The following is a 20,606-nucleotide window of genomic DNA, read 5'->3' on the forward strand; positions in this document are numbered from 1 at the left end:
ACTCCTTTACCGTACTTGGCATAGGCCATGTGTGTTCTAGTATCTGCTTCTTTCACAAGTCTCAGGGATCTGGGTCTCGCCCAACACAATTCCTAGGGGAGCGTTACTCTCATTCTCTAGCTAGCTTCTTAAAGGAAGTTACAAAAAACCATCAACTGAGTTCAACAGTTTGACAGTATTACTGTATGCAGTGTTGTTGCAGCAGCGTCAGTTCCAGGATATTAGAAAGACAAGGTGGGTGAGGTGCATCTTTTATTGGACCAACATCTTTTGACGAGAGAGATAAGCTTTCTAGGAGCTCTGTGTAAGCTCAAAAGCTTGTCTCTCTCACCAACAGATGTTGGTCCAAATAAAAGATATCACCTCACCTACCTTGTCTCTAATGCTGAACATTAATCAAACAAACCAACAATACTGAATAAATCTTCAGCCGTAAATGATGCCAACTGGAAAGCGAAAGTCAAAGAGATAGAAGAAATAAGGTTAAGTCTAAGAAATAAAAGGAGCATAAAAAGATTCAGATTCTGCAGAAGGAACGTGATGTGTTTGACAGCCATGGTCTAGATCAATGCTAAATAACAGCAGTTTTCTGCTTATTAGTCAGATGCCACAAAATGCACATCAAGGTAAATTCTAAGCACTTTACAGAATTCCTCCTCCACACACATACTCCTGAAAACTACTACTTTTTGAAGGTTGCAAACTAGCTTGAGTTCTTGCAAAAAAAATTTCATGGCTCTATGCTGTATCAGAGAGCAAAACTGTGTTTCACTACCAAGAGACAGAGACTTACTTTCCCAACACCATCTCCCCAACTGTTTTTGTTTTGTAAGTGACTAACAAGTTTTAATTTGTTCTTTGGCCTATTCTGTATTTGTCCATAAAAGACAAATATGCTGTGTTCATTGACTTTATTGGGATCCATGATCCTTTCATAGCCTGTCACAGTACTTTAAATTAGATGCCAGATCTGTCAGCACCTGTAGCATTAACTATCCCAGGATCTTCCTACCAAACATGTGATGATTCAGAGATTCAGCATGTGTTAGCATCATGAATAGCCTGACTTAGGACTGCCTAAGGATGCAACTATGATGGGTTTGGTCACAGAAACATGCTGAAACTACCTCTGAGCACGTTTTCCCTGCCAGCCTGGGATTCCAGAACCCTGCCTTGTCGAGCCAGACATGCTACTTCACTGCAACACAGACCCAGGTCTGGTTCCCGCCCTCAATGCTGCAGACTTTAACCAAAAACTGCTCAGCAAATCACCTGTCTTCAGCACCCAGACACTCAGTTCCTAATGGACGCCAAACCCCAAATAAATCTGTTCTACTCTGTATAAAGCTTATACAGGATAAACTCAAATGGTCTGCCCTCTATAACACTGATAGAGACATATGCACAGCTGTTTGCTCCCCTAGGTATTAATCACTTACTCTGGGTTTACTAATAAACAAAAGTATAAAAAGTAGGATTTAAGTGGTTTCAAGTAATAACAGATAGAACAAAGTAAGTTACCAAGCAAAATAAAACAAAAATGTATTAGGCTTAGATTTGCGTGTTAAGAAACTGAATGCAGGTAAATCTCACCCTCAGAGATGTTCCACTAAGCTTCTTTCACAGACTAGACTCCTTCTTAGGCTGCGCCCAATCCTTTCCCTTGGTACAGTTCTTGTTCGTTCCAGCTTAGGTGGTAACTAGGGGATTCCTCATGACTGGCAGCCCCCTTTGTTCTGTTCCACCCCCTTTTATATCTTTGGCACAAGGTAGGAATCCTTTGTCTCTCTCTGGGTTTTCATCCTTCCTTCTAAATGGAAAGGCACCAAGTTTAAGATGGATTCCAGTATCATATAACATGTTCACATGTCCAGTGAGACTTCTTTACTCACTGGCTGGCACCCATATATACAGGAAGGCTTACAAGTAAACAGAGACAATTACAACCAACTGTCCTGTCCTAGTTAATGGGAGCCATCAAGATTTCAAGCCACCATTAATGGCCCACACTTCGCATAGTTACAATAGGACTTCAGAGTAATACTTTATATTTCTAGCTTCAGATACAAGAATGCTACATTCATACAAATAGGATGAACACACTCAGTAGATTATAAGCTTTGTAATGATACCTTACAAGAGACCTTTTGCATAAAGCATATTCTAGTTACATTATATTCATATTCCAAAGCGTATTTTCATTAAGCATATAGAGTGCAATGTGACAGCAACATGGCTTGGGGCTTTAGATGGTATCTCTTCTGAAGCTAACCAGGATGAGGGGAATTTTCTGTTTTTCCCCCATCACTCAGTAGAAGAAAAGTCAGAAGTTTGCCCATATTGCCTTAGTATACATTAATGATTGCAAGTGGACATTTTTCACCTTTTACATACCATGGTCATGGGACTGTAAGAGGACATATTGGCACCTTAGGACTTGACTATTGAATTTTAAGAAGTATTTGCCTAATCTTCCGTTCTCTAACAAGCTACATTTTCATGTCCCAAAGCAGTACTGTGCAGACTCCTGATTTTATCTGCTATGTTGGAATACAGTATGTTTTAGTCATGCACTTCATTTCCACCACACTTTGCTCTTGCAGCCTTTTGAAAAAGCAGCAAATATTTCCTCCAGAGATAAGCAGCGACTGTGATTATCCATGTTAAGCCATATTGCTATGTCCTGGCTGTTAGAGTACTGGGGCGTATACGTTGCCATACTTTTCCACCTTGTCAGCAGCAATTTTGTTGTTGCTGCTAGATTCCCAGAAGAAAAAAAAACAAAACCAAATTTCATCGGTTTCACTCTCCCCAAAAAGAAACCAAATAAACCAATCAGCAAAAACCTCCACTTGAGCACCTACTCCTTTGCTAAGATAAAGTAAATGGAATCCCCAGGAACAAAAAATCTGCAGGCATGTTGACTGAGGCAGCTACCGGATTGACCAATTTGTAGGACCAAAGGCCACTTTTGACATCAACTGATCTGGTATGTGGCTTGTCCAGATTAATTCAAGAGAAAGGCACTTACTGATTCACAATCAGACACGTACACATTTTATTAAGGATCATTTGAAAAAAAACCTCAAAGGAATAAAAATTCCTAGTTCGCGGATAATTGAGCCTTGGGGCTTAAATTAATATCAGATTAATATTTGTCCATTGTATTGAAATATGAAGCACTCTAAGTGCAGCAACGTAAGATTAGGAGTATATCAACTTGAAAGTCTTGTATGAGCTCTTCTCCTAGATTCTTCCATCACTACAACCATGACTGTTGGCTCTACAAACGGACTCAATTCTTAATGACAGTACTGTGAGTTTCTGGAACTCCCTTTCTTCCATTCACTGACTGCTTCCTGATGAGGAGCACACAGACCAAAACTTGTCAGACCATTAGCCCCTGCCAAATTACACAGATGCTGGACTAGGTTGACAGAACTGTCCCTCATTAAAGAGAATGCAGTTTAGGTGTCTGTCAGGAAGGCAGGAAACTATTGTGAAACATTTTTCGGCATGGAACACGGGCTACAGAAAAACAAAACACATCAAGCCTTACAGAAATTAGGGATGAAAGTGGGTGCCATGATCGGCCGAACCTGTGGAAGTGGCAGGTAAACAAACTGGCCCAGCCTGCCAGGGGCTTTCCCTGAACAAAGTGGCGGAACAAGTTTGGGAAACACTGGTCTAGTGGTTTAAAAAACAAACAAACGAACAAAACAGTCAAACATTCATGGGTTCTGTTCCCAGTTCTACTGTCTTACATCTTCATAATATGGGGGAGGGGGGGATAAAAACTTCACAAATGAATTTGCCATCATAATATAGTTGCTGCAAAGAGATGTTTGTAAGACTCAACAGTTGTAAAGCACTTTTGAGATTCACGTGACAGGTGCTCTGTGCATGTACAAAATATTATTCCAAGGGTGTGAAAGTAGCAAAAACTTAAGTTCTCAGATTTTTACAAAAATAGAGTACAACACCACAAGATGAAATGCCTCATGAGAGGTGCTAAAATATAATCCCTGTGCTAAAATTAGTACTTCTGAAAAGAAAAAGATAATCATCAGTGGGTTGTAGCTGTAATGACAGAGTAACTTTGCACTCTTTCAAAATAAAGATTTTGCAAAAAAGAGTGCTAAGCCAACTTCTTAGCTGGTTAGTGCTCAGCTGTTCTGAAAATAAGGCATAGATTTAGGTGGCTAAAAGGATTCAGAAGCCTTGTTTTAGGCATCTGGGTATGAAAGATTTTAGTCCTTAATAGTTCCGATAGTCACAAAGTTTTGATCTGTCATCATCTGCATCATGGCTAAAGTATTAACAGGGCACAAGAACAGAGGGGCTGAAGAATATGAAATAAAATAGAAGTGAAATATGTACATTGTTAAAAAATCTTCTGTATCCAGACCTGAACACTGATCTGATTCAGGCCCTGTGCTACCTGTTGTTGTTGCCTCCAACTAGCATTTCTATTTGCTTCTTTTTCGGCAATTACCCTACAGAAGTGGTATGAAATGGAGACTGCAAGCATCACATGCTGTTAAAGTCAGAATACTGGGCTATTATTTCAATTGTAAAAAGATAAATTTCCAGTAAATTATTAGACAGCAGACTACCCACAGAGGGTGGTCACTCTGGCAGGGAGCCTTTCTAGACTTTCCTTAAGATTAATTCCTAACTATGCTCATTTACTTGTTGCAGGTTCCTGATTGGTTGGGTTAAGAATTTCCCATGAAGATGTGGAAGATTTACCACACACACACTTTCCTAGTAAAATTCAGGATGCCGAATTCCCACACTCCAGTGTCCATGAGAAAGTTCCATGTTAGACCAGGTTATCAGACCCTTTCTGATTTCTATTGAGAAATAACCAAGTTTTGTAAATTTCTACATTATGATTTAAACAAAGAATTATTTTGGTGTGTTATCACATACAGTATATGAGATCTGTCTATGACACGTTCTGCTATGGAAAGCCAATATATTTCTTTTATGATTTATAAACATTCTGTTCTTTCCATTTATCCTCTAGGAAAGAAAGAAACATCAGATCTGGGTTTTGAGACGTTATTTATGTACTTAAACAAGAATTAGTTTCTTCCCTCCCCTCCCCAAACAGTACTTATTTATATTTTATAACCTTTAATAAACGTGTCTTTGAACTTTCTGGTATTTCACAGTAATGGTCATTTACATCCAGGCTAATGGGAAACAAAGTTGACAAATCTTTTAACTAGGAATTTTATTTTATTTTTTTAATTAAAAAAAGACAGACACAGAGAAAAAATCCTCCCAAATGAACATCACTCTTACTTTGAAAGAATTTACCTTTAGACATGAGAGTTTCTCATTTGTAGCCCAACAGAAAAATTCTGAAAATCAGACTTGAGAGAAGTTGCCAGGTGGCAACTTCTCTAATGTTTCAGTATGACTCACTTTGAGGAATTTTAATATTTCTGGATACAAATTCTTATATTTATAGTTGGACAAAACATGGTTCCCTGGTTTGTCAACTTTTACTGGGTTATGTTAATACCTATACATCTAAGCCATCTGGGTTAATAACCTGCTAAATAATATTTAGTTGAGGTACCAGTGTATATGACTCAGAGATTTTTTGAATACTTGATTTTTGTAGTTTTTAAATCTTCCACCTTTGCCAAATGAGCATCAAGGAAATACAGCCAAATACTATGTTCTTTTGTTTATTTTGTTACCATGGTACATAATATTAACATTTTATTTTCACTGCCTTGTTCTGCATGATTTTAGCATACAAAATAGTAAATTGAGCTTAAATTTAAAAGAATGATATTTTACAATTTCTTCTAATATTTATGTAATTGTAATATTATGTAATTGTACTTCACACTCAGTAGTTTAATAAAAATAATAATAAAAAAAAAATCAACCATTGCCTCCCACCTCCAATTATTTGGCTGGAAATTATTACTAGCTCCAATAGAAGTTCTACCTTAAAATGGGGCTTGCAGGTGAAAGGGAGAATACAGACTGCTATTTAGAAGTAGATCACTTTACAAGTCCTGTATAAAGGCCAGCTTTTCAAAATCTGCTTCAAAAAAACTGTTGATTAAATTCTGCAAGGTTATTTTTTGAGTAAGCATTTACAGAGAGATGTCATTGCAAGGTTTTCCCTACGCAAAAACTTGATGTAAAACTACGGCCATGTAAACCAAAGGCTGCTTTGAAAAACTTCCCTGAAACACTAGTTTCAAAATCTGAATTATAGTATCTAAAGATTTTGAGATTAACGTCACACTGAACACTGGAAAGATCTGTTCTACATTGCACAAGAGGCCCCTTTCACCATTCCTTTAAGAACAAAGGTGTATTTATTACTTCACCACTTATCTGAACTCTACACTACATTTTCTAGCAAAACATGCACTGCTGTTGTGCGATAAGGAACCCAGCACCAAACTGTGAACCTGTTGACTGAACAACTTTAAACCCTCCAGGCAACACAGGAATACAAGCTGTTCTTTTAAACTAATAAATGCTGGTTAAACTCAAAATAAAGAAAACAAAAACCAATACACAGAGCTGAGAAGGTAACTCACCATATTCCTTGGCTCTCTAGTTCAGGGATGACAATTTGCAAACAATTTCTGCCTACTATGCCTGGCGTGTATTGATGTGTGTCTCCTAATAACTTCAGGAAGAGATATTTAAAGTTTCTCATTTAAATGAATAGTCTAGCATAACTGCATGCAAGAAAGAAGACAGTCAAGAAGAGGGAAGTAAACTCCTCCAAGATCAATTTACTCCCAAACCTTCAACCCAAGAACAACAGCACAAATGAAACCAACATAGGGAAATTAAGTTGTACTGCCACAGACCACCTACCCTTTACCTTGCCATTTCACCATTGCCATCCATCCCATCCTCAATCAACTTTCAAAATCAAAGCAGTTAAAGAAGCTAGGAAAATAAGATGTAGGACAAACATTTTAAGAGAGCCTAAGTACCTTTAGCAGCCCAAATCCCATTTTCAAAAGTGAGGTAAGCCTTTGGAAGCTTACATGTGACTGCGGCAGCGGGACTTAGGATCTTAAATGCCTACATCACTTTCAAAAATGGGAATTATGTTTTTTGAAAATTTTAACCATATCTTTTCTGCTTTAAAATATTTGTAAGCCCTCCAGTCCTCAAATATAGAGCCATTTTTTAAAAAACTAACAGTGACATCCATTCACTATTATTCATTCTTCTCAATATTATTTAATTTATCGAATCTCTGTTTTTGGGGAAGAATGAGACCACTGCAGCAAGGCAAATCTGAAAATAAAGTCCAGAGTACTCACATTTCCTTACCTGCCTCCAATCTGGTTTTAAGCCTCAATATATAGAGAGGCTACACCTGTCTCCTTTTAGTGATGGACAAAGATTAAGTATCCCTATGGTTTCCTTTTAGCTCTGTGACATACCTTTGTTATGACAGGTTTCAGAGTAACAGCCGTGTTAGTCTGTATTCGCAAAAAGAAAAGGAGTACTTGTGGCACCTTAGAGACTAACCAATTTATTTGAGCATGAGCTTTCGTGAGCTACAGCTCACTTCATCAGATACCTTTGTTATGGTTGACCATCAGACATGTCTGTCAGCTACTCTGTTTGGCTTGGCCCATGAAACCCCCATCCTCTAATTATCTAATGCAGAATGCAACAACCCGACAGCTACTTAAAAGTGCTTCTTGCAAAGTTACCCTACACTTGTGCTCTATGAACAGTGCAGTATTGCTAAGGCTGCTGATTTGTTTCTAGGTGCACTTCAGTGTTGGTTGTGCTCTATGCTTTGGATCCTAGCTCACTTTTGGCCTCACTCCTCACATTTTATGTTGACATTTGTGATCATTTGAAATGCTTGAACTAATACTAGCCCCCATATTTAAACAGTTTGGCACTGGCAGTGAGGTGTTTTGTGACTTCTCCAAAACTGGGGAAAAAAACAAAAACAAACAAACAAACAACCACAATCGTCTCCCCATCCCCTTGCCTAACAGCCTCCAGATCCACTGTCCTTCAGTACCTACCTCAAGTCTATCTGTTTACTAAGGATTTTACCAAGAGTGGGTTAGAGCTTAATGAGTTCTTGGGCTGGTTATTTTGTTTTATTAATTCACATGGTTTTTGCTCGTGTGTGTCCTGAAATACTGTTTGGTATGTGTATTTTATGAATAGAGATGTTAAATATGTTACATATCTATCCAGAATTTTATCCTTTGATGAAGAGCAACAAAAAACTGGACTTACTCATCATTTTAAGAAGTATTATATTCATGGATATAAATTAGCAATTGTGGATGGTTCATTACACAAAGTAAAACTATTTCCCCATGTTTATCCCCCTGCTGTTCCTCAGACGTTCTTGTCAACTGCTGGAAATGGCCCACCTTGATTATCACAAAAAAAGGTGTCGTCCCCTCCCCCCCCCCCCGCTCTCCTGCTGGTAATAGCTCACCTTATCTGATCACTCTCCTTACAGTGTGTATGGTAACACCCACTGTTTCATGTTCTCTGTGTATATAAATCTCCCCACTGTATTTTCCACTGACTGCATCTGATGAAGTGATCACGAAAGCTTATGCTCAAATAAATTTCTCAGTCTCTAAGGTGCCACAAGTACTCCTTTTCTTCTTCCTCAGTAAGAAATTGAAACCTTTAATTCATAATCAATCTCTTCCAATGGCGTTTAAAAATTAACTACAATTAACACTTCCCAGTGCACGTGTTTTCCTAAAGGATATTCTGTTAGGAGGCTATGAAGAAGGAACAAAGGATGGAAGATTCTGCTCCCTTTGGGAGAGATCATTGCCTGTTTGTGGCAGAGAGGGGAAGATGTACAAGCACCCCAGTACTACGGTAACAGGCACTTTACCGATGAATGAAGCCATTTCTCTCCACACATTCCCTGCCCAAGAAAAATCTAGTTTAAGTTTATAAAAGTAGCCTTTTGAATTAGTCTAACATCGACAGTAGAATTTTGTAAACAGGGAAGGATGAACACCTAAGTGCAATACATAATGGGGCTTGCTTACCAACCAGAGCCTTGATCCTGACGTTGGATTTGTGTGAAAAGGACACTTGTTCAAATATGCTCAGCTGACTAGTAATAATCTGCCAGTGCAGCTCCGATCGTAGCACCAAAACAGAGTTTAAACCTCTTCTGCAGTTTTTTGTTTGTTTGTTTTGTTTTTTTTAAAAACAGGAGGCATTTTACTGCTTCAAAGGAATTCTTTACTTTACCAGAGCCAGAAGAGGATGTGTTGTGCCCATGCTGAGTTGTGGTTCCAGGCATGTAAGAGATCAAAAAAGGACTCAAGAGTTTACTCAAGAACTTGACAAGATGAAGTACTTTTCTAGGTTATAGAGAGAGGTCTTCTTGTTAAGCAAGAAGTTTAGCAACTACTTTGGAACACAAAGGCATTTTATCTTTCCAACTAAGCTCTCAACACTTCTATACTTGCTTTACCAGAGCACATCAAACAATTTAAGGCAAATCAGTAAAAACATCCAGTTCTCCCCACCTCATTTGGTTTTTTAATATAAAGAAAGAAAGAGTTAAGTTTTTTTGATATCCAAGCTGACATTAAGTGACGTACCAATTTTATTCTGTTGTTAAGGAGAGACAGCTAATTATTTCTTAATGTGGTATTATATGCAAGTTTATTCTATAATATACCAATAGTTCTACTAGATATAATCAAGCTATAACATAAGCTTTCATATTTTCCCCTCTGTCTTCTTCCCTCTCCCAAATATATTTGATTCTCCCTGTTTTCTGTAGTTTAACTACTGTATTCTGCTTTAAAATAAAGATCACAGAAAAATTAAACAGTAGCGAATTATTTTCTTCCATTCCACCCACCAATTCAATTCCTTTGTGCCAAACAGTTTAAGTTACCTTTTGTTTCATGTCAAGGTTTCCTCAGGCACCATAGCTCTTTCCAAGCTGCAACAGCTCAGACAAGATGGCTCTCGAGTCCAGTTTAGGATTATTATAAATCTTAAAAAAGAGTTTACAAATCACTCACTGGGGATTACAATTTAAAAACCAAAAACAAACACCACCACTCACAAAGTCAGAGATGTGGGTCAAGAGATATGCCATACCTCAGAGATTGCAGTGATGCAGAAAGCCAACATCAAAGTCAGCATGTTTTATGCAAGCCTGACTCAGTTTGTGCAAAAACTACTCAAAACATTGGAGATGCAAGTCGGAACAGTAACTAGAAAGACAGCAATAAAACACACACTGTTTCCAGAAAGGATTCACTGTAAAATGGCACCTGAAATACCTGCCAAATATTTTCTCCCTGAATGCTTAAATATACTTCCAGAAAGTATAGTTCTCCAAGTTCCTACACATAACCTTAAACAAGGACATACTATTGTACTACAACCTCTCCAACTGGGAAGCTATCATAACACTTTTCAGAGTAACAGCCGTGTTAGTCTGTATTCGCAAAAAGAAAAGGAGTACTTGTGGCATCTTAGAGACTAACCAATTTATTTGAGCATAAGCTTTCGTGAGCTACAGCTCACTTCATCGGAAGTGAGCTGTAACTCACAAAAGCTTATGCTCAAATAAATTGGTTAGTCTCTAAGGTGCCACAAGTACTCCTTTTCTTTTATCATAACACTGTAGCTAACACTTTTGAATATATGGACTATTAAAAAGACTACAGGTATGTTTGTGATATAAACAGCATTCATTTGGATCAGTGTGATATACGTAAGGTGACTGTTGCCCCCTTACTAACATTCAGTGGGAGTGTTTTGGTTGGCTAGCTCCCAGTACTAAAAGGGGAAGGGTCTATGGGAAATCAGGACCCTGAGACTGACAGCCCCCAGGAACAATGGGGAAGAGGCCAATGCTCCAGGTCAGCCTGAATGACAGGGCGGGCAGGCTAATCAGAGAGTCAGAAGGCCAGGGAGGTCCCGTCCTCTATGTGAGCTGGATTTGCCTGGGTCACACAGAGTGGGGCCGAGCTAAGGAGAAAGCAGGGGCCCAAGGTAAGCTGGGGAGCAGAGCTGTGCCAGATCCAGAGGGACCAGAAAAGCAGCCCAGAGAGAGCAGACCCTGTCCTGGGAGCAGAGCTGCAGCAACCAGAGTCAGAGGGGCCAGAAAAGCAGCCCACGAAGCAGGTCAGTGCTGGGAGCAGAGTCACAGAAGCAGCCTGCAGAGGAGACCTGCCTGTCCTGGAAGCAGAGCTGTAGCAACCAGACCCAGAGGGGCCAAAGAAGCAGCCCAGGGAGCTGGAGGCAGAGCAGCAGTGGTGAAGCTGGGGCTGGAGCAGTCTGGAGCTGGGTGTGGTGAGCAGCTGGGGAGAGCGAGGGGGACCCTGGGCAGCGGGCCCAGCACAGGGAGATGCCTCAGCCAAGAGCCTCTGCAGGCCAGGCTTGGATCCTAACCCCAACAGGGCGGGGGCGACACTGGGAAGAAGGGTCCTACCACTTAGAGCCTGGTGGTGGCCACACACTCTAAGAGCAAGTGTCCAACCCACAGCATCCCTGCAGCACAGCCAGGGCCTGAGAAGAAGGCCTGGGACTTACAAGGAACAGACGGTGAATTGCCCTGACATTCCAGAGACACTGTTTGTGATGTTCCCTGCCACAGAGTGGGTTGATGTGTTTCTTTTAACCTTTCCCATTTTTCCTTTTAAAAATTAATTGTTGATTAAATAACTTACATTTGCTTTAACTTGTATGTAATGGTCAGTGGGTCAGAGAAGTGCCCAGTGCAGAGAGAGTACCCCGGAGTGGGGACACCCTAGCCCCTGTCCTACGTGACCACAGCAGGGTTGGGGAGTCGAGCCCCCCAGGAATCCTGGGCCCAGCCTTGTTGGGGTTACAAGGACTCTGCCAGACAGGAGAGTGGAAGGGAAGTCCCCAAGGGCAGGGAAGACTCTGGGTAAAGGAAGTGGGAGTGAGGACTCCAATCCTTTCGCTAGCCCACTTCACCGGGGTAGTGCAGAAGCCAGGAAAGTTTCCCACAAGAGTGGGACTATTCCCCTGCTTACATATGCAAAACAGGAGTACCCTAGATTTCGCAATTCCTGTTTAGGAGTGGGCTTATGAGTCAAAGGGAAACAGTTTCTGGAACAGAAGGTATTAGTGTGTAGACTGCTTTACCTCAAAGCCACAGTCTCTGCTTCTTAAAAGCCAGTGTTTCTTTATTTAGTTGGGGCTTTTTGTTTTGTTTTTTAAAATTATTCTACTTTGTTTTCTGTTTTGGGCACTGCATGATGCATTTTCTGTTTCAATGAGCTTTCACTTAAATGAGAGAAATAAAAATTAAACCTTTCACCTCTCGCTCTCAAAAAAAAAAAAAAGAGATTTAAGTATGGTTGTCTAAATTTGGTCATTGGAATTGCTGGACTACATCAGCAGGAGATATTTTCTTGTTTACACTTCAGTTATAACCTCTAATTCCTAGCACATTTATCAATTCTCATGAGAAAAAGAGAATGCATGTGTTAATGGTGGCTTCCACATCCTCCACCACAAACTCAAGTTCCATTTCGAGGAAACACTGCAGAATTTTCAAATTCTAATCTGTTGGTTAGTTCAATTTTATCACTTGAGAACAGCGAAATACAGCAGACTAAGACCCATAAACAAAGCCTCATCTAAATCACATAAAACAGTGGGAGAATTTGTTCTGTAAAAATTCAGACCTTTAATTTCTCAAAGGAGAAAAGCAGCTTGTTTAAGTGTTACGCTTTATTCTTATAAGGTCATTCAAATGAACAATATTTTAGACACTGACAATTATTTCTTCCAGTACTTCACTACATCCCCTTACAAGGAAACTAAGGGCAAAAGAATTGTGTTTATATTAGTATTTAAAAGCATGTTACACAGCATTAATCATGCTTTTGAGAGATTGAATTTTTGTTCTGATTTAAACATTCCCAGTGGTGTCTGGATTTACAAACACTGCAGCATTATGCTAGCGCATGAAACCCAGACAACAACAACAAACAGGCCACTCTAGTTTCAAAAGTGTGAGCTGAGGAAGATCTAAAAGCAAAACAAGCAGCATAAACTGTGAAAAGATGATCAGATATTTTAAAATGGTGCACTTCAGTAATCTAAAATATTATCGAAAGGGCTATTATTACCATAATGCTCAGAGGCCCCAATTCAAATGAGGGTGGTAGGCCCTGGCTGTACACAGTCCTGATCCTAAATAGTTTACAATCCAAGTCCCCAACCCCACAATTGACTGCACATGGATGGATCCTTGCACTGGTGCAGAGCCCCACTAGAGCAATTGAGTGGGTCTCTGAGCCCAGCACAAGGGTTTGACTACATGGAAACATTTACAGGATTGGGGCCTAGAAGATTGTTAAGGGTGAGAAGAGAAGGAGACAGATGCATACAGTTTTCACATATATTCAGATGCATTGTTTATTTTAGCAACTTTAATTGAAATACATAAGTCCGTTCCAACCAAAGAAGTGTACAAAAGTATCAGTGCTCCTGTACCTGAAATCTTCTAAATTATAGACTTAATATAAAGAATGAGGAGTACTTGTGGCACCGTAGAGACTAACATTTAAATTTATTTATTTATTGTTATAAATGTTAGTCTCTAAGGTGCCACAAGTACTCATCACTCTTTCTGCTGATACACACTAACACGGCTACCACTCTGACTTTAAAAAATGAACATAGGCAATGCAAGTTTTCCCAAATAGACTACCAATCATTGCAAAACCGTGACAAGAAACCTGTGGTATTGAGATGTTGCTTGTAATTATTAGAATTGAGAGCACTGGCTGCTGGGAGTCTGAACGGACAGGAAACAGGAAGGAGTGGGGAGCAGTTGAAGAGGGAGGGAGAGCTACTGAGGGTGCAGCAGGAGCTTGGAAAAGAAGTTTCCACTTTAAAAAATAAAGTCCTGTTGAAGTTCATTAGTACCTTGCCTGGCTATAACAACATTTTGGCGACGAGGATGGATCTTCTGCCTCTGAACCCACCTGCACCCTTTCTACAAAGCCCAGGTGAGCCTCCGGTTGCTTTTACTGCCTGGATCCATATGTTTGAGACTTATCTGCTTGCCATCAGTGCTACAGAGATTTCTGAAGTAAGAAAGCGTGCTCTGCTAATCCATTGCCTTGGAGCAGAAGGGCAGCGTATATTTTACACTTTTCCCCTTGCAGATGATAAATATGAGACTGCACTCACTGCATTAAAGAACCTTTTTGTACCAAAAGTGAATGTAGTAACTAATCGCTACAGATTTCACGAGCGTGAGCAGAAGCCAGGGGAGACTACAATGCAGTATATTGCTTCCCTGAGGAGACTAATTGTAACTTGTGACTTTGGGAACAGATTGAGAAAACAACCATGCTTTGTGTAAGAGGACACTTACTTCTAGAACCACAACTTACACTAGACAAAGCAATAACCATTGGTACCCAGACTGAGTCAGCTATAGCTGAAGCCAAAATAATGAGCATGGATACAGGAGGCATAGTCCAGGCTGTGACTCCTTTGCAAGAAAAGTTCACTATTGCTGCAGACAAACAATTACAAGAGGAAAATTAATGAAAAAAACCACCAAATCAGCAAATTCAAAATACAGTAAAAGCATGCTTTCGCTGTGGATCCCCACAACACCTTGCAAGCTACACAGGATGTCCGGCAAAAGTAGCTCAGTGCAGTCATTGCAAAAAGATTGGGTATTTTGCTAAAATAGGTTGCAGCAGCCAGTTCAATCAACAGGTGGATGCAGTTACAATACCAGATGTTACTGTGCTGAGCATAGACAAAATCACTACTGCACGTATTCCAGAACAAATAAAGTAGACAGTAAACATTTCTGCCATATCCTCAGGCAAATCACACTCCATTCAGCTAATGTTGGACACTGGCTCAGCAGTATCTATACTACCTGATCCCATCTCTTTGCTTTACTTTAAAGATGTGCCTTTTACTGAACCCAAGCTTCACTTGGTGTGCTATTTGAAAAACCAGATTCCAGTATGTGGCTGCCTGCCAGCAATAGTTACTTTTGGTGATTGCTGTGTAACTGCAGATTTCTACCTTGTCCACAAAGGCACTCCTATCCTTGGCAGAGATTTATTGGCTGCTTTAAATCTCAGGATAGTTAATGGACGAATTGATCTTCCTCAGCAAAGCACTCTTGTGGCACACACACACAGTTTCAGCTGGGACCCAACACCAGGTTGAGGAGAAACTCGGCTGTGCTTATGGGTTTCTGCATAAAGTTAAAATGCGGAATAACGTGATGCCTGTATGACAGAAATTACAGTGCTTACCATTTTCAGTCAGGGAAGCTGTTTCAGAGGAACTTAGAAAACTTGTTCAAGAGAACATTATTGAAGAGATCGACTCCTCTGAATGGGTTTCACCTATAGTGGTGACGCAGAAGAAGGGTGGAGGCATTCGCCTTTGTGTGGACTTAAGAGTGCCAAATAAAGCTATTGTGATTGACAGCCATCCTCTTCCTCACATAGAAGAAGTATTTGCAGAGCTCCGTGGAGCAAAGATGTTTTCTACTCTTGATTTGCAGACCGCATACCACCAGGTTAAGTTGCATGAAGATAGCAGAGACCTCACAGCATTTATTACACATGAGGGACTATTTCATTTTAAATGTGTTCCATATGGTCTCGCATCAGCCCCAAGTGCCTTCCAAAAAATGATGTCATTGATTCTGAAGAAACAACATGGAGTTCAGTGCTATTTGGATGATATTATCGTGTTTGGAAATACTTCTGAGGAGCATGACAATAACCTGCCGTCTGTACTAAACTGCATCAGCAAAGCAGGCCTCAAGCTCAATAGGTCCAAATACAAATTTAGATAAACTGAACTCTCCTTTCTGGGGCATACAATTTCACAGGCTGGACTAAAACCTGATCCAGCTCATATCCTGGCAATTTCAAATGCTCCTCCAACAGATTTTCAAGACTTACGTTCCTTCTTGGGTCTTACCTCCTGGTATGCAAAATTCATTCCCAATTATGCTTCTGTCATTGAACCGTTACAAGAATTACTACGGGGAAGTTCAGCCTTAGTGTGGACAACGGATGCACAAGCTAGTTTTGAAACAGTGAAAGACTTGATTGTACATAGTCCAGTACTTGCACTATTCAGTCCTGCATTGCCCACAATTGTAACTACTGATGCTTCTGATTATGGACTTGGGGCTGTTCTCACACAACTGCATGAGGACAATACAGAGAGGACTGTTGCATTTGCTTCAAGGACACTAAGTAATGCTGAGAGAAAATATTGAACAGTTGAAAAAGAAGCACTTGCTTGTGTCTGGGCTACTGAAAAATGGAGAACTTACCTGTGGGGCCGCACGTTCAAGTTGCGCACAGACCATAGCCCTTTGACGACATTGCTCACCATGAAAGGACTAGAAAGAGCAGGATATTGTATTGCTAGATGGTCTGCAAGACTACTCTCCTTCAATTATTGTCATAAATATAAAGGGAAGGGTAAGCACCTTTAAATCCCTCCTAGCCAGAGGAAAAACCCTTTCACCTGTAAAGGGTTAAGAAGCTAAGACAACCTTGCTGGCACCTGACCAAAATGACCAATGAGGAGACAAGATACTTTCAAAGCTGGGGGGGGGGGGAAACAAAGGGTTCTCTCTGTCTCTGAGTTGCTTTTGCCAGGACCAGAGCAGGAATGCAGGTCAGAACTCCTGTAAAAAGTCAGTAAGCAATCTAGTTAGATATGCGTTAGATTCTGTTTTGTTTAAAATGGCTGATAAAATAAGTAGTGCTGAATGGAATGTATATTCCTGTTTTTGGGTCTTTTTTGTAACTTAAGGTTTTGCCTAGAGGGATTCTCTCGGTTTTGAATCCAATTACCCTGTAAGGTATTTACCATCCTGATTTTACAGAGGTGATTCTTTTACTTTTTCTTTAAATTAAAATTCTTCTTTTAAGAACCTGATTGCTTTTTCATTGTTCTTAAGATCCAAGGGTTTTGGTTTGTGCTCACCTATGCAAATTGGTGAGGATTTTTATCAAGCCTTCCCCAGGAAAGGGAGTGTAGAGATTGGGGGGAAAGACGTTTCCAAGTGCGCTCTTTCCCGATTATATCTGTTAGACGCTTGGTGGTGGCAGCAATAAAGTCCGGGGACAAAAAGTAAAATATAGTTTGTACTTTGGGGAAGTTTTAACCTAAGCTGGTAAAAATAAGCTTAGGGGGTTTTTCATGCAGGTCCCCACATCTGTACCCTAGAGTTCAGAGTGGGGAAGGAACCTTGACAATTATGAACTGGAATATAAGCCTGGAAACCAAAATGTGGTTGCTGATTGCCTTTCTCGCCTGCCTTTGCTTTCACCAGATGCTCCACCAGAGGATGAGGAGGTAGTAGTTGCACTTATTACAAGCACTCTCACTGCAGTTACAAGAGAACAATTTCAAGCTGCTTGTTCAGCGTGTCCAATTCAACAAAAACTATGGGAATTTCTGACAAAGAGATGGCCCAGTAACCCTAAAAACCTTGACCCAGTTTTGCTGCCTTATTTTAGAGTTCGGGATGAACTTTATTTGCTCGATGGTTTTGTGCTATGAGGTACACACTGGCTACTTGTGCCAGAAGAATTACTGTCAAAACTCATACACCTGGCACACGATACTCATTTAGGAATTGTCAGAACCAAACAACGACTACGGGATCTGTATTGGTGGCCAGGGATGGACTCTCAAACTGAAGCACTCATAAAATCCTGTGTCACTTGCCAAATGCACGACAAGACAGCAGTGACATGTACCCCTCCATTACAGCCTATTCCTTTTCCTGAATCTGCATGGGAAAAAGTGGCGATTGACATTGTAGGACCCTTTGATACTGCTCCAATGGATGGTTATTATGCCATCACCTTAACAGACTATTTCAGTAAATGGCCTGAGGTAGCGTTTACATTGCAAATCTTTTCTGCTACTGTAATTAAGTTCCTCTCTTCAGTTTTTAACAGGGAAGGTAACCCCAAAGAACTGGTTTCAGATAATGGTAGTCAATTTACTTCCCTGGAGTTTGAAACTTTTCTAGCACAGAGGAACATTTTACACAGAAGGTCATCCCTGTACTACCCTCAAGCCAATGGGGAAATCGAATGGTTTAACAGAAGTTTAAAAGAGAGTTTGCAAATGGCTAAACTGGAAGGGCGATTGTGGATAACCTTCACTACTGATTTCTTGCAAGCATACCAGGCCACATGACATGCCACAATGCAAAGATCGCCCACAGAGTTACTGCATGGGAAATGGATGAATACTAAACTAAACATTGCTAGATTGTTAAAGGCACGACCTGAGGCCCCAACTGAGGATGATGTGAGAAAAACAGTTGAACAGAACCAAGCAAAGTATAAGGCTTTCACAGACAAGCGGCAGGGTGCTAAGGAACCAAAGTTTAAGTGTGGTTCCTTTGTTAGGATATGAAAATCTGGAATTTTATGCAAAGGGGACCATAAATTCAGAGCTCCTCTTAAAATCATAGAGAAGAAGGGAGCTTACACCTATCGACTTTCTGATGGGTGGGTATAGAATGCTTTTTATCTTGCACCTGCCTATGCACCAAGAGGAGATTATGCCAACACCCAGTCTGCATTGGATGACTTCACCGTAGTATCAACACAACAAGACATTGCACTGGAACTGGGGATTGAGAGATGGCCTGTCAGACCCAGATGACTACCTGCCTGGACTTGAGACTTTGTTATGTAGTATCTATAGTGTTTTTAGTGTAATATTTCTGTCAACAATATAGTGCCTTGTTTCCTATTTGTTTCTGTGATTAGAACAACAATGTTTATTATAACTTGGAGAGTTTCTTAAGAGAGAAGGGAATGTGGTGGTTAGATGTTGCTTGTAATTATTAGAATTGGGAGCACTGGCTGTTGGGCATCTGAAAGGACAGGAACCAGGAAGGAGGGGGAGGAGTTGAAGAGGGAGGGAGAGCTACTGAGGGTGCAGCAGCAGCTTGGAAAAGAGGTTTCCACTTTAAAAAATAAAGTCCTGCTTGAAGTTTGTTAGTACCTTGCCTGGCTACTACATTAAAACCCTGAAGGGAGGCAGCACATAGTTGACTGCAAAATAAAAATCACGTTGAAACCCTTATGAATAGAAGGCTCAAGCAGAGACCAATAAGTTGCCGAGAAATGGGGGTTCTGCCATGTTAGTTTCAGAATTAAACATCCATCTTGGTATCTGATAAAGAACTCAGCTCATGGTTAATCATAAGACAACATGCTTTAAACATAACCTGTCCTTGTCTATAGTTGGCACCAAATTGTATTTAACATCATGTTAGAAAGCATTAATGTGTGTTAACAAGACATTTTCCCCCAATATGGGCATGGCCTCTGAAGATCACATTCACAAAGTGGCTAGATTTATTTATTTATTTATTAAATTAAATCTTAGATTCTGGAACACAAGATGGCACCTCTTTCACAAGAAAGTACGAAAGCACCAAGCCACTACAAGCCAGCCCAGTTCAGCTTATGTGCATAGGGTGCTTGGTTTTATATTTTCTGACTTCTAAGCATTTAATTTGCAAATGTAATGATTCACTAACATAGCTATAAAAAAAAAAAAAAAAAAAGATACTCCCACTTCCTCCCACTAGCAATATTTTAAAAGCAGTTATGTTACACCACAAACTGAAACATCTGTTAGGCAAATAATTAATTTATTATTTTGCTTTCAAAACAATTGCAAGGATTAAAAGCATTAAATGTTTGAGGAATATTAACCATAAAGCTTGTATGCTCTTAAACACAACTCTATTAATCTTTGCAGAGTCAATAAACTATGATTTTCCATCTATGTCATAGCTAGTTGGGATAAAGCTGGACACAAAGCTCCAGTATAAAAGGGTGGAATTAAACAAATTCACCTTCCAAAGAAGGTATGAAAAACAGAACATGGTGGAACAGCCAAGTGGCTCATAACACAAAAATGGACTAATACAGAATTTGAAAAAATATTCAGTGGCCTAGAAATCCCAGATTTTTACATGAAAGAAGCTGTGTAAATGCAAAATGGCTGTGTAGGTGCAAATGGTCATCATCCATTGCCATTTTTGGTAGGGTGGGTCAGAAGACTTGGTCCTTCATGTTTGGCACATTCTAGCAATTGTCAGATGTTGAACTGGGCGTTGCTATATTTGTTTATAGTAGTAGATTTGTCTAAACCATAAATAGAGTCAGATTATTGTGTTTTTAGGGGGTATTGGGCAGCTTGAACGAAAGCCAAGGATGAATATCCCACTGATTCATTAGGCATATGGATCAGGTACTATAATCTACTGGTGAGGGAGATGGGTAAACACTTATCTTTATACTAGTGAATGGAAAGCTGTTAAGAAATACTTGGAGTCAACAAAGCAGCAAAATCTCCATGGAAAATAAGGGGATGTTTGGAGGTACCCCAGAGGGCCATCAAGAAACACACCACTAACCCTGCATGAGGATTTTGTAATAAAAATATCTCAGGTAAACCCATTGTTTTGAATCCAGGACTGGAGCGCCATACAAAAATGAGTTACAAACATTTCGGAAGTCCAGACATTTTAAGACTAC

General features: G+C 40.0%; 1 protein-coding gene across 3 annotated transcripts in view; it reads right to left on the minus strand.

The window, feature by feature from the left end:
- The window catches only part of TBC1D4 (TBC1 domain family member 4), a 158,263-nt gene that overhangs the window by 80,672 nt on the left and 56,985 nt on the right, over positions 1–20,606 (minus strand). The window contains exon 1 of one of the 3 annotated variants that reach the window (XM_084622580.1): positions 9,923–9,955. The exons of the other annotated variants lie outside the window; for them this stretch is intronic. Coding sequence (XP_084478706.1) covers positions 9,923–9,934 — 12 coding nt within the window. The 5' untranslated portion in view covers positions 9,935–9,955. Of the gene's footprint in view, positions 1–9,922; positions 9,956–20,606 lie in introns of those variants that run through there. 3 annotated transcript variants of the gene reach the window in all.

Source organism: Lepidochelys olivacea (genome assembly GCF_965140295.1).
Source record: "Lepidochelys olivacea isolate rLepOli2 genome assembly, chromosome: 1".
In the NCBI taxonomy this organism is placed as follows: domain Eukaryota; kingdom Metazoa; phylum Chordata; order Testudines; family Cheloniidae; genus Lepidochelys; species Lepidochelys olivacea.